Genomic DNA, 13,306 nt, shown 5'->3' with positions numbered 1-13,306 from the left:
TATTTTGGTTTCGTTTGAGCGACACAACTCCTCCACTATCTCATCTGTCTCATGTCGCGAAAGCAAGCCGACCATGACTACAACCTCCGGAGTATGAGCAACCTGATGGGGGAGCGGTGGAGGAAAGTGAACGATGGCGGGGAGAGGAGTCTCATCAAAGCTCCGTCTTCAGCAAGCATCAGCAGCACCACAGCCCCGGGTGCGCCCTCCTCCTCCTCTTCTAACCCTGCCGCTGGAGCTTCTTCCACGGCCCCAGCCACGACCTCCACCGGGGACCTGGAGAGAGCCGCGCGTAAACAGTTCACCCAAGATGTCACTCCCGGGTTCGTGTACGTGCTGGCCGTGTTTTCAGCGCTCGGGGGGTTTCTGTTCGGGTACGACACCGGGGTGATCTCCGGAGCCATGCTTTTGCTCAAACGGGAGCTGGGTTTGAGCGCGCTTTGGCAAGAAGTGCTCATCTCAAGTACAGTCGCTGCTGCCGCTCTGTCTGCGCTCATGGGCGGCTTTCTCAACGGGCTGTTCGGGCGCAGGGTGTGCATTCTCCTGGCCAGCTTCTTCTTCACGATCGGAGGGATTGTACTGAGCACTGCGCCCGGAAAAGAGGTGCTTTTGGCGGGAAGGCTCATCGTTGGAGTTGGCTTAGGTAAGACAAAACTACTATTTAAAAATTACTGAAGAGCAGAGAATAACTCCAGTTTATGAAGCCAAAACAAAACTAGGCTAGACTTATTTGGGCATATAGTTTTTATTTATTTGGCTATACCACAGTGCTGCTTAAAGGTGCACTGTGTAACTTTTCTGGTTGGGTCCAATGAAATAATAAAACACCTGTAATGGAATAAATGCCAGACTGAATTATGGGGACAAGCACATGGCAGACTTCCAACCAAAAATGTTACATCATCATGTAAAAAGGTGAGGGAACAGATGTGTTACTCTAAATCTGAAATTGCATTAAACTTTCTGGAGGTGGCACCCCACCTGCATCATTCTATGTGGGAAGTTAAAACCATACTTATACTTATATATATACTTATATTCGGAATATTGTCCATTAGGGGTGCGCAAAAATATTGTAATATTGATATATCATCTCGTTAAATGTGACGATATAGTATGGATATCATGGGCTGCTGTTTAACAAAGACTTTTAGTATCAGAGCCATGGTTTAGCTTTGTTTTTATTGAATCATATCGAATCGAAAGTTCACTGTAAGCAGGGCCGGGCCATGGTAGTACTTGGATGGGAGACCACTGGGAATGCCACAGGGGGGCACCAGTGGCAAAAACTGTCATTGTGTCCTTAGGCAAGACACTTCATCCACATTGCCTAGTATGAAAGTGGTGTGTGAGTGATGGTGGTGGTCGGAAGGGCCAATGGCGCAGATTGGCAGCCTTACTTTCGTCAGTCTGCCCCAGGGCAGCTGTGGCTGCAGTATTAGTTTACCACCACTGAGTGTTGAGTGAATGAATAATGAACTGTAAAGCACTTTGGTTATCTTGAAAGGCGCTATATAAATGCACTGATTAATTCATTAATTATATCGAGATATGTATCGTATCGTGGCCTATGTATTGTATCGGCTACTTCTGATTGAAACCCAGCCCTATTCTCTGTGCAGATAGATCGGTTTTATGTACTGTGGAAGATTATAAGCAAAGGAACAGTATTTCCATGGAAACAAGCAGGAGCAGGCACTCCTCCAGGCCAAATAAAAGTCAGGTTTATGGAGACGCAAGTCTGTCTGAATAAGGATGTATGTTTTTATACTTTTTGAATGCAGTAAACACAACTAAAAATGAAAAAAAAAAAACATGCTTGCATTTGAGTCCTTTTGTATATGATTATATAAAAGTTACGTACTGTGGCTTTAACTAATCATCAGTTTTTGTAGTTTGCTGTTTTTGAGGAATCAATTCTGTGAAAACAGGTTGAGGTTTTGGGGACAGGTCTTGTTCTGTCTCAGATTTTCAAAACAAATTTACATTTGATCATGAAAATGTCAACATTATGTAACTGATGAAAAACTTTGCCTACATAGTGCATAGTCTGGAATAGCAAGAAACTTTCATCATAGAGACAAACAATGGACAGGCAAAACTGTACTGAAAAATTAACAGAAACCAAAAGTCCTTTTAAGTTATGCAGTCTACTTTTACTCAAATGAGAACTTTTCTTGTGGCAGGTATGTCACGACCAAATAGCAGTGATTGGTTAAATAAAAAAATTACCAGCCTACCATCAAGCGAACAAATCCTAATCCTGCGAGGTCAGACAGTTTTCACAAAGTGAAACCGGCTGATGAATCAGGCTATTATGGCTTTGCTATTGGAATGTTCCATGTTACGACATTAAACATATCCATTTAGCATTTATTCATTACTCATTCACTCTTCACTCTATTGCTCAAAAATACAAAAAAGTCCTTCTCTGAATTGGGGAGACTCTCCACAGATCTGAATTGTAATGTAGAGTAGTACTGTAACCTGCTTGTCTCTTGTGATAGATAGATTTAACCTACACTGTGGAACATTCTTGACAAAGAAATAACATTTCCATGGGGACAAACTGGTGGCAGACCCTCCACTAGGAAAGTTACACAGTGCGCCATTAAATAAAAAGCCCTAAATCGTATCCCTGTTACACTAATTACAATATATTTTGGGCTCAGTATTTATCTTGAGTACTTTTTCATGGCAAACGTGGGGAGAGTTTTTCAGTTTTCTATGTAATACAATAGAGCTGCTCAATTATGGTAAAAAGTCATTATTACAGTTCATTTTGGTTAATATTGAAATCATGATCATTCAAATTATATTTTTTTTGTTGCACAAAGCTTTTATTCAGCATTTCTCTCTCACAAAAAGAAAAAAACACTTTGTTATTGATAATTTGCGCAAAACTTTCAAACTGAAAATAAATATAGGCTACAAATATGAACCTTAGAGCAGTTTTGATGTATAAACATAAAATGAATAAAATATACTTTGGACATGAAATAAGGCATAGAAAAACATAAATGTATCCAAAATAAACTATATATCCAGCTGTTCTACAATCTATATAATTAAAAAATATGAAGTAATTATATAAAAATATCCCAGAATAAACTTTGTTAAGCTTAAATCATTAACTCGATTAGATGAGTTTGGAGACTTATAATATGATCAAATTTGAGCTGTAGAGAGTAGAATAAATAACTGGCTAATTATTGATTCTTTCTGCCATTTATTTGTTGCAGCTCAGGCTTTTTAATTACACAGTCTATTTAAAAATTGTTTTACTGGGGTTATTGTGTCAGGGGCCTAAAGTAGATTCAATATTATCTTTTCACGCAATTTTCCTCTGTAGCAATACATGACGCTTCGAAATTATTATCATGACAGGCCAAAATTATATATTAACAAGATATTATTTGCATGGTTTCTAGAGTTTTGTGTTGATTTGAGTTGTGTGTTTGCAGAGTAATCTTTTATGTTCAAGGATTTACCCCTTACGTGTCCAAAGCATCTCTGCATACACTCATGGTAATGTGGTGATGATGGCTTATTGATTTTCACTGAACATTTTCTTCTTGTACTTGTCGTAAAGGTCAAAGGTCGTGGTTTTAAGTGCACGTTAAGGCCGTAGACTGTTGGATGGATGTGGTTGGTCGGCGTGTTATTCTCTTATTCTGTGTTCTCTGCCTCTCCCTTTTGCCTTTCGCAGGATATTAGCAATTAGCCACATTAGCTTCGTTGTAATTACGCAGCATGCAGGCCACATCTTTTCTTTGGAAGCGCGTCGGTAGCTATCATCGTCGAGCTATCATCATTATGGGGCTATTAGATCCTGTTGGTTCCATCAACTAAACTGAAACTAAAATCGTGGATGTCACAATATCAAATGACTGTGGGAAGAGACGTCACAATTTCGCAAGTGATTCGTAATTACTGTTACCATGACGACAGTAAAGCACTTCATTCGCGTTTATTACCATTGTTTAGCACAACACCGTTCGTCTAGTGTGATCGGTTTTATTAAATCAAACTTTCTGAATGATAAAGTTTAAGGACTACTGCTGTTACTGCTGCTACTATTGCTACTACTGCTACTACTACTGCTACTACTACTACTACTACTATTACTGCTGCAACTACTGCTACTATTACTGCTGCAACTACTTCTACTACTACTACTACTACTACTGCTGCTGCTGCTGCTACTACTGCTACTGCTACTACTACTACTACTACTACTGCAACTACTGCTACTACTACTGCTACTACTACTACTGCTGCTACTGCTGCTACTACTACTACTACTACTACTACTACTACTGCTGCTGCTGCTGCTGCTACTACTACTACTGCTACTACTACTGCTACTGCTACTGCTGCTACTGCTGCTACTACTCTTTGAGATTGTAATAAATAGTAAAAGATGATGAAAGGAAATGATGATGGTGAAAATAATATTATAGGTTAAGTATAGGGACTAAAAATATGTATTTAAATAAAAGTGGGTGGGGGCTAGCGGTGTGTTTATGCTGCACTACCACATTACTTTTGTTTTATTTAACTAAATTTGTGTCAGTGTGTGCGGTCAGGGGTGGGGGGGGGGCATTTTTGTTGTTTTGTATTTGTTGTGGGTGTTGCTTTATATGATTCTGTGTTTTGTTTTTATGCTTATTGTATTTTGTTAAATGTTATATTCTCTTAAAAGTTAAAGGTCCCATATTACAGTTTTTTAAATCTATTTTGTAATGTTGTTTTTTCTCATCACAATCAGACCTCGAGTTTTGTTTCATTCACACGTTTAACACAGAAATCCTGCATAATTAGGCTGCAGAGTTCTTCTCTCAAACAAAAAAAAAAAAGCTCTTCCACCTTGTGATGTCAAGTGGTGTTACAGGAAGTGTTTTTAAGATGCGTACGTCTTCACTCGAATCATTTGGACAATTTCAGCCCTGGAATTGATAATGCCTACTGAACATAAGGTAAAAGGGTAGCTGTTAACTACCTTTACGTGGCATCACAAGGTGGGACGGAGGATTTTGAGCTTTGGAGATGCTGACAGACTAATGATAAAGTTGTGTGAATGAAACAAAACACAACTCCAGGTTTTTGATGAGGCTTAAAGCTCACAAGAGTCACTTTTGCCTATAGGGCCTTTATGACCATAAATACAGAATTAAACCATTTTACATTAACTTTTTTTTTAGATTAAAGATGGTATTAAAATATTGACTTACTGCTTGTAAAATTTTCACCATTATACTTTATGGTTCTAATGATTACATGTTGAATTATCAAGACTGATGACTTTAATACAATAACAAAGTAATTAAGTCATTTCACCTGGAGCTCTCAGGCAATAACACAGCAAGAGAAAAGCCTTTGATAGGAAGTGTGTTTGGTAAATAGCTCTGTAAGCATGATTAAAAATTGTAAGTCTCCTGCCTACCTGTACTAAAACCAGAGCACACAGAGCCTGAATGACTCTTTTAACCTGAATTCAATGAGAAACAAATTATTCATATTTACAATGAATCATGACTCACAAACAGGAAGTGGCTGTCATTATTTCAAAGTGACTATATTGAGTCATACAGTAAATACATTTTTCTCTAGAGGTTTTAATTCCTGATATCTGGGAGCTACTATCCATGGATTTCAGAATGAGGAGAAATTTGGACCGTTGCCATAGCGCGGTGTCTGTCAAAGTTCACACAAAGTACCTCCAAAGTAAAGATTTGGTTTTCTGAGTACAACTAGATCTAACCATGTTTATAAGTAGAGATATAAGAATAACGTGATATCTGAAGTGTAATGGTACATGTATTTGTTCTGAACTGTTTTGGTACAAGATGATTGGTTCGGTGTGTGGCTGTGTACGAGTAAGGTCGCAGAATTTGGCTGCATTCAGACTGCAGCCTGAAATTACCCAAATCAGATTTTTTGGCCCCTATGTGACCTGTATCCGATCTTTTGATGACTGTCTGAATGACACAGATCCAGTTTTTTCAAATGCGACCCAGGACACTTGGATATGTGGTCCTAAAACCGATACATATCCGATCTTTTGACATGCGACTTCAGTGTGAACGGCCAAAGCGCATTCATTCGACCTACACGTTATCAACAAGCCACAAACGTCACTATTCTGCACTGAAGTAGGTGAAAATTCTTAATGAACTCTGTCACTGAAGCGAAGCACATCACCACTCACCACTCTTGGCTCCGTCTCCACATTCACACGTTCCTTTCAACGGACGTCGCTGCCATTGTCCAACAAAACGCCACGGCCAAAAACCTTGTTCTTTTCCTTATCAATCTCCTCTTTAAAACAAGTAACATGTTCTGGCTCCGGTACAAGAGGAACTTTAAAATCTCCAGGTGCTCAATGCTCGCGTCCATGTTTAGACAACTTCCGTAAACACAGAGCACGCTCGCTGCGGTTGACGTCATCGTGTCCTCCAGTGCACATGCGGGACACTTTTGGGCCGTTTAACGTTCACACAGGGGATCACATACAAGTCGCATTTAATTGAAAATGTGAACGACCTCGCAAAAACATCGGATTTCACAAAAAAATCGGAATTGAGTGTTAAGCCCTGCTGTCTGAATGTAGCCTTAGTGTGTGTTTACATTCCTCCACTACATGTGCAGCTAGACAGAAGGCTCAGCTTTTTAATAGTCACGAGGGAAATCGGCCGTGATTGGGGTGGTAGTGTTTCCCACAGCACTTTGTAGTTAGGGCAACCGCCTTGACAACAATTGCCCCCCACCTTGACTACATCCTTCCAAACCATGTGAATCCCCGCAAAACTACGGTCAACGTGTCCTCGCTTTCGCTGCTTCCCACCTGTGACTTCTGTCCTGAGTGAAAGAGTATTTTTAACCCCTGGGATCACTGTAACTGCCAGCAGGTGTGCACTTACAGCAGACAGTGTGGACAAGTTGTTTTTTCTGGCCAAATATATGAAGACTGAGTAAAACTTCATCCTGTAACTGTTAGTGCTCCGCTTTACGTTTTGAAAAGTTTTGTTTATTGTTTACAAGGAATTTATTTTTTATATTTCATACATTGGTTCCTTATTTCAGAATATTTTATTTAACGTATTAGTATTACCAAGTAGCACTTTGCATTTATTTTATTTTCCTATTCGTATAATTTTAAAACAAATTGTTGGTTTAATAAACACAAATGAACAACAAATGGTTTTGCATTTTGTTCCCATACTGAATACTGAATGAACCGAACCGTGACCTCAAAACTGAGGCATGTACCGAACCGTGACTTTTGTGTACCGTTACACCCCTAGTGATATCGTATCCTCAAAGGTCTCAAAATTATATTGTGGGCTGTCACAATATATCAAATTATAAGATTATTTGCTTAAATGAGTTGATTTGTGGTAACAACAGCTAAAAACCAAGGAAAACTAAAATACTATGATTCTTTGCTCCATTTCGGTGCAGTATGAAGAAATAACTGTTGTAATTATGACAGTAATATAGCACCAAAAAGCTTCAAGGCTTTTTCATTTAATTTTAAAATGAAAAAGTAGAAATTTCTTCAATTCTGTTAGCATCTCCACAATATTGCAATAAATACCAAACCATAAGATGAATATCATGAGCAGGGCAGAAGACAGTGGGGGAGAAAGGGGTCTGAAGTCCCGGGTCCCAGGGTTTTAGGAGCCCAGGATTGGACCCTCTTCCTATTAATTTATATTAGGGGTTCCAAAATGTCTGTCAACAGGCCTGATCCTGACAATATGACACTGAGACTTGCATGTTGTTACATCCCTATCTATAACAGGACTATTCCAGGTCTAATCTAGAACTAAACCAGGTCTAAAAGTGGAGTACATAATTTCTAGTGTAGTTCTAAGCAAGAAATTATCCAAAGGAGAACAGAAAAGTGGATGGAATGAAGTCTAAATTAGTTAGACTCACAAACTGAATAGCTGTCCAAGTAAGTACCACTCATAAAGAAGTGGACTAAGGGAGTGAGCCATAGCACTTGGCTCCAGTCAATTGAAACTCAGGAGCCTAGCAGTTATTTGCGAATTTGGGAATAGGAATTTATTTACGGACAAAATAGCAAAATAAAAACACCAGGATCATGTAGAAGCTCGCAGCAGCAGTTACAGAGAGAGGGGTGACAATTTCTCAATATTAAATCAACTGGAGCCAGAGTTGATGGAGCCAGAAGCGCCACCATGCTCACTTCCTATCTGGAATGGCCATTTTTATACAGTCTGTGCTATCACCTGACAAAGCTTGCCTCATGTACGACAATTTGAAAAACACTACTGTAGCGATCATCAATTTAAAACAAATTATACCTTTTGAATGAGAAAAAAATCATGAAATTGGTGCATGTAACAGGAAGCTGAAACCTGCAAATAAAGTACTAGATGTTCTTTATCCAATTTAGTCATTGGCAGGAAGATTAATTCACTAAAGCAGGGACATAGTAGTAGTAGGTGTATTTTTCACCACCATATCCCATGAGAGCTCATCTAGGCTCGCCTCTATTATGTTTAATAGCTCTGAACAATGTGATGTGCTTTGCTAACGAGCTCTGTGTTTATAGCCACAGCAAATCTTGGATGCAAGCTCATTATCATCACTTTGGACCACAGCCTCACAGCAAGAGGGTCCCCCGGGGGCTTTGTGTGCAGAGTTTACATGTTCTCCCTGAGTCTGGGTGGGTGGGTTTTGACCTGGCAGTAAGTGTTACCTTTCAACCTACCAAATGCTTGTCTTTTGCTTTGTCAGGAATGTTTCACAATATGGTATCACAACTTTCTGTCTTCATGGAGACCAAGCCAGACCAAGTTACAGGTCAGATCTGTGGAGAGGCGAGCCCGCTCACAGTCAGAATGCCTGTTTTTCTAGGTCATGTTGAGTTATAAAACCACCTGTTGCTGAATACATGTAAGGTAGAGCTGTTTAATGTCATACTGTGGAACATTTCAGGCAGAGCAATGAGCTATCCATAGAAACAAGCAAGTATACTGTATTATTCTGCATCCACTAGTGGAGCTTTACAGATAGTGAACAGTTTGTCCAATAAACACCCAGGAAGCCACTTGCTGTTTTGGGCATTTACTGATTGTAAAACTGTAACATACAAAAAATAAATGCATATTACAGTTATATTGTCACATTTTAAAGAACATAGAATAAGTCGAGCTACATAAAACAATGTAGAGCAGCTTAATAATTCAACATATGCATAACAATAACAATAACATTAGGACTTCATAAAAATGTCTATAAAACAAGCCATTAGCATCAGGCTAACATTAATAGAAATTTCCATAGAAATCTTATAAATCCCTTTTATATTTTAGCGGGAAATAATTTAAAGTGCCCACAGAGTGAGTTAGCATTACAATACTTACAGACAGATGTTTTCATGGGGCCAAAAGACAGTTTACAGGAATAAAACATTTTTGAGAACAATTGTCAAGACACTGGCAGAATAGTTAAAAAGTTTAGAGCAATATGGCGGCTAAGGTAGCTCAGAGTAGACAAAACAAATATATTCTCCACTGGGGGCAGAAAATCTATGTTACTTGAAATATTTTAACAATCCAATAAAATATTACTGTAAGGTTGGTCAATATCGGGGAAAAAAATCTCTATTATATATCTGGAGTATCCCAATGACAATATTCAGATGATATTATGTCAGTTCAACAGTGTTAAAACCATGCACTGAAATGTATTAGTTAAAGGTGCACTGCGTAACTTTTCTGGTTGGTGGTCCCTTCATAGAGATACTATTTTCTTGTCTGTAATGTTCCACAATATAGTATTAAATGTCTATAAGATGCATTTATTCAGTTATGGGTGTTTTTATTGGTTGTGTCTCCTGCTTGTTTCTGTGGAGATTGATAGATTTATGCCATTGTTTGGAATATCGCAAGTAAGAAATGCAAGGAATAACATATCCATGGAAACAAGCTACTGGCGGACCTTCAACCAGAAAAGTGACATAATGCACCATTAAGATGTAAGTATCAGAAAATGTGATGTAAATATTAAGTTAATATTCAAATTGAGCATATCTTTAAAATCATTCGTAATATATAAATCAATAACCTGCTCACATTTCTTAACATGCCTGGTTGACCAAACAGACCTTTTTAAAACTTTCATGAGTGGAGTGGCCTTTGCATAATGAAAGAAGCAGAAAGAGAGAAGAGAGAGATGTGGTCAGAACATTTCTAAAACCACAGCTCTGCAAATGTCCAGTCTGTTGTGTTTTATATTTATTTTTTTATCTTTTGAAATTTGTTAAGAAATAGATATATATTGTTCCAAAGATCAAAGATTACAGGAACCATCTGATGCATTCACATTACACTCTTTACTCTTTAATGTTACCCTTTTTAATGCAGTGCTGAAGGAGGGAGGTTTTTTAATTTTTAAATTTTTTTTTTTTTTGTAAATTGAAAAAAAACCTCTCCAAAGCTGTTGCCATAATGGTATATGCATACACTAGGGCTGTATTTGACTAAAGACCTGCACAACAATTAGTCCACTATAAATCACTGAAGACACTCTAGTTTTAAGGCTGGGTGATACAGTGATAAAAATTGGATCATGGTCTCATTTGAGTGACTGCTATTTTGGTACAGTTGACATATCATGATTCACAATTTTTCTCTTGAATGCAGCTCTCAAACAAAGACACTTTCCCACCCACACCTATTGGTCAGCCGCAACACAGTGAATGAGACTGAGCATTTTACCATTCGCAATGAAGCCTGGAGTTTCAAAAGAATAAGTTTAAGTGTAAGTTTAGTTACCTCTTGAATTGTGATAAAACTTAAATCGTTATCTGACTCCAAGTACATTTTGATCTTTTGGCATATCGTTCACTCCAATCAGAAAGTTTCAACATGGCAACTAGGCATTTCAAAAAATACTCCTCAACAGAACTTTGATGTGTTAAAATGGTGTTTAAAGGCCCTATGAGCTTTTAGCCATTTTATGGTGTTACCTCCTGAAAAATATATCTGGAGTTGTGTTTTGTTTCATTCACACATGTTTGAGTAATGCAGTATTAGCCTGTCTACGTTTCCAAAGCTGCAAATGCTCTGTTCCATCTTGTGATGTTCCAAAGTGACACTCTTCAAGTTATCAGTTGGAGAATTATACCTTAAGAGAGAATGGCTGAAAGGGCTGAAATCATCCAAATCTATTCTGGTGAAGGTGTGTGGAGTTTAAAAACACAGTGGAGCACTTTTGGTATTACCAGATGACATAACAAGGTGGAACAGAGTGTTTTCTGTTTAAGAGAAGAAGGGTTTGTGTGTTAAACAAGTGTAAATGAAACAAAACACAACTCCAGGTATGTTTGTGATGATGAAACAACATTATAACATGGCTTAAAGTTCATAGGAGTCAGTTTTGTGTAATCAGCACCAAATTTCACAAATATAACCCACATACTTTTCTTATATTTTCTCTCAAATCCATACATTTTGAGAGTGCAGGAGTCAGTTGGGTCAGCTGTTGCATACTAGTAGGTGTTTTATAATATGAAATATCCTTTTGCCATTGTGTGTACCTTTCCACATGTACAGCCATCTTCATTACTCAAACAAGCATAAGCTGGCCCTGATAATGAAAGGGCAACGCAATTAAAGTCAACTACATTTTCTGTCACGCAATTACCCCAAGCTCTCCTGTCACCTGCAAATTAACATTTCCTTCTTTGTGGAAACTCAGTTGTTATGAAGTCCAGGGTTGAACTTGGCCAAAGGTCACTGTAGCTGTTTGTCAGACCAGAAAGGCCAAAAGCAGATATAGTTTTTATATATATATATATATATGCGTTGTAACTGTATATTTACATAAGTCTGCCAGGTGCTGTCACGATAACAAAACTTCAGACTCAGGGATGAAGAATGCAAAGAGGTCCTGTACCATAGCTCTCTTCTACTATTCTAGGAAAGTGTCTTTGTATTGTAAAAGCAGCTATTTGTGAAAAGATTATCTTGAATTTCCTTCCTTTTGTGTTAAAATTGCACTGTGTAACTTTTTGTTTTGGGGTCCATTATCTGTTTGAATGTTCCACAGTGTGACATTAAACAACTCTACTTTACAATCACTCAGTTACAGGTGGTTTTCAAAACTCTCTACAAAAACAGACATTCTGACTGTGAGCGGGGTCGCCTCTCCACAGATTTGACCTCTAACTTGGTCTGGTTTTGTCTCCATGATGATAGAAACGTTTATTGCCGTATTGTGAAGCAAGGCTGTGCAATTAGCCAAATTTTGATTTTAATTTGTGTGTCAAATTAAATTTAACATAACAATATCCAAATCTTACGGTACAATATTATCACGATATGCCTCTCACGGTACGATAATTATTGTGATATTTTGGAGGGGTTAACAGAATTGTACATAGGCTATTTTTTTTCTTTTTAAATACCGTGACCAGTCTTCAGAGTGAATCATTACTGCCATATTCCAAAGAAATAAGATTTAAATGTGCTTAATAACAGTTATTTTATTATGTAGTAAAGTAAGTATAGGATCATGGCCTATAAATTCACTCTTTTTTAATACTTTTAAGTGAAAAACCTTGCAATTCCATATATTGTGATGGAGGATATATTATTGTGGCAGTTCTGACGATATGATATCACGATATTTCAGTTATTGTTACATCACAAGTGTCAAACAATCTCAAAACTCATATACTTGTGTTGAAACGATTTAAAGCAATGTTTATTTTGGGACATTTTTATATAAGTAAGTATATTTATTTTATTTTTTAATATAGTGATTGCAGAACAGCTGGATAGATAGTTTATTTTGGCTACATTTATGTTTTTCTATGCCTTATTTAATGTTCAAAGTATATTTTATTAATTTTATGTTTTATACACTGCCTCTAAGGTACGTATTTGTAGCTTGAATTTATTTTCAATTTGAAAGTTTTGCATAAATTATCAATAACAAAGTGTTTTTTTGAGAGAGAAATGCTGAATAAATGCATCAAGTAACTAAAAAATAATTGCTTGAATTGTTAATCGTGATTTCTGTATTGACTAAAATAATCGTGATAATGATTTTTCCATAATCAAGCAGGACTATTGTGAAACATTTCAGACAAAGCAATAACATCTCGGACGAATCCTCCACCAGAAAAGTTACACAATGCACCTTTAATGATTTTGTGATTCTTATAGCCAGAAGACACAGCTCTGACTCTACATCAAAATCGTATTATTCCAGTTGTATTTATTTATATCCCATAAGTTATAGTTGTTTCATCAAAATCAAT

At 37.5% G+C, this 13,306-nt stretch overlaps 1 protein-coding gene across 1 annotated transcript in view; it reads left to right on the top strand.

Annotated features, from left to right (window-relative positions):
• Window positions 1-51: 51 nt before the first annotated feature.
• LOC110166345 (proton myo-inositol cotransporter) overlaps window positions 52-13,306 on the top strand; it is a 150,316-nt gene continuing 137,061 nt past the window's right edge. The window contains exon 1 of the mRNA XM_020931582.1: window positions 52-643. Within this exon, the coding sequence (XP_020787241.1) occupies window positions 52-643 (592 nt within the window). The remainder of the gene's footprint in view (window positions 644-13,306) is intronic.

This window comes from Boleophthalmus pectinirostris, unplaced genomic scaffold (genome assembly GCF_026225935.1).
Source record: "Boleophthalmus pectinirostris isolate CB_2022bp ecotype Guang Dong unplaced genomic scaffold, ASM2622593v1 HiC_scaffold_18, whole genome shotgun sequence".
Lineage (NCBI taxonomy): Eukaryota > Metazoa > Chordata > Actinopteri > Gobiiformes > Gobiidae > Boleophthalmus > Boleophthalmus pectinirostris.
This window is presented reverse-complemented; position numbering and strand designations above follow the sequence as displayed.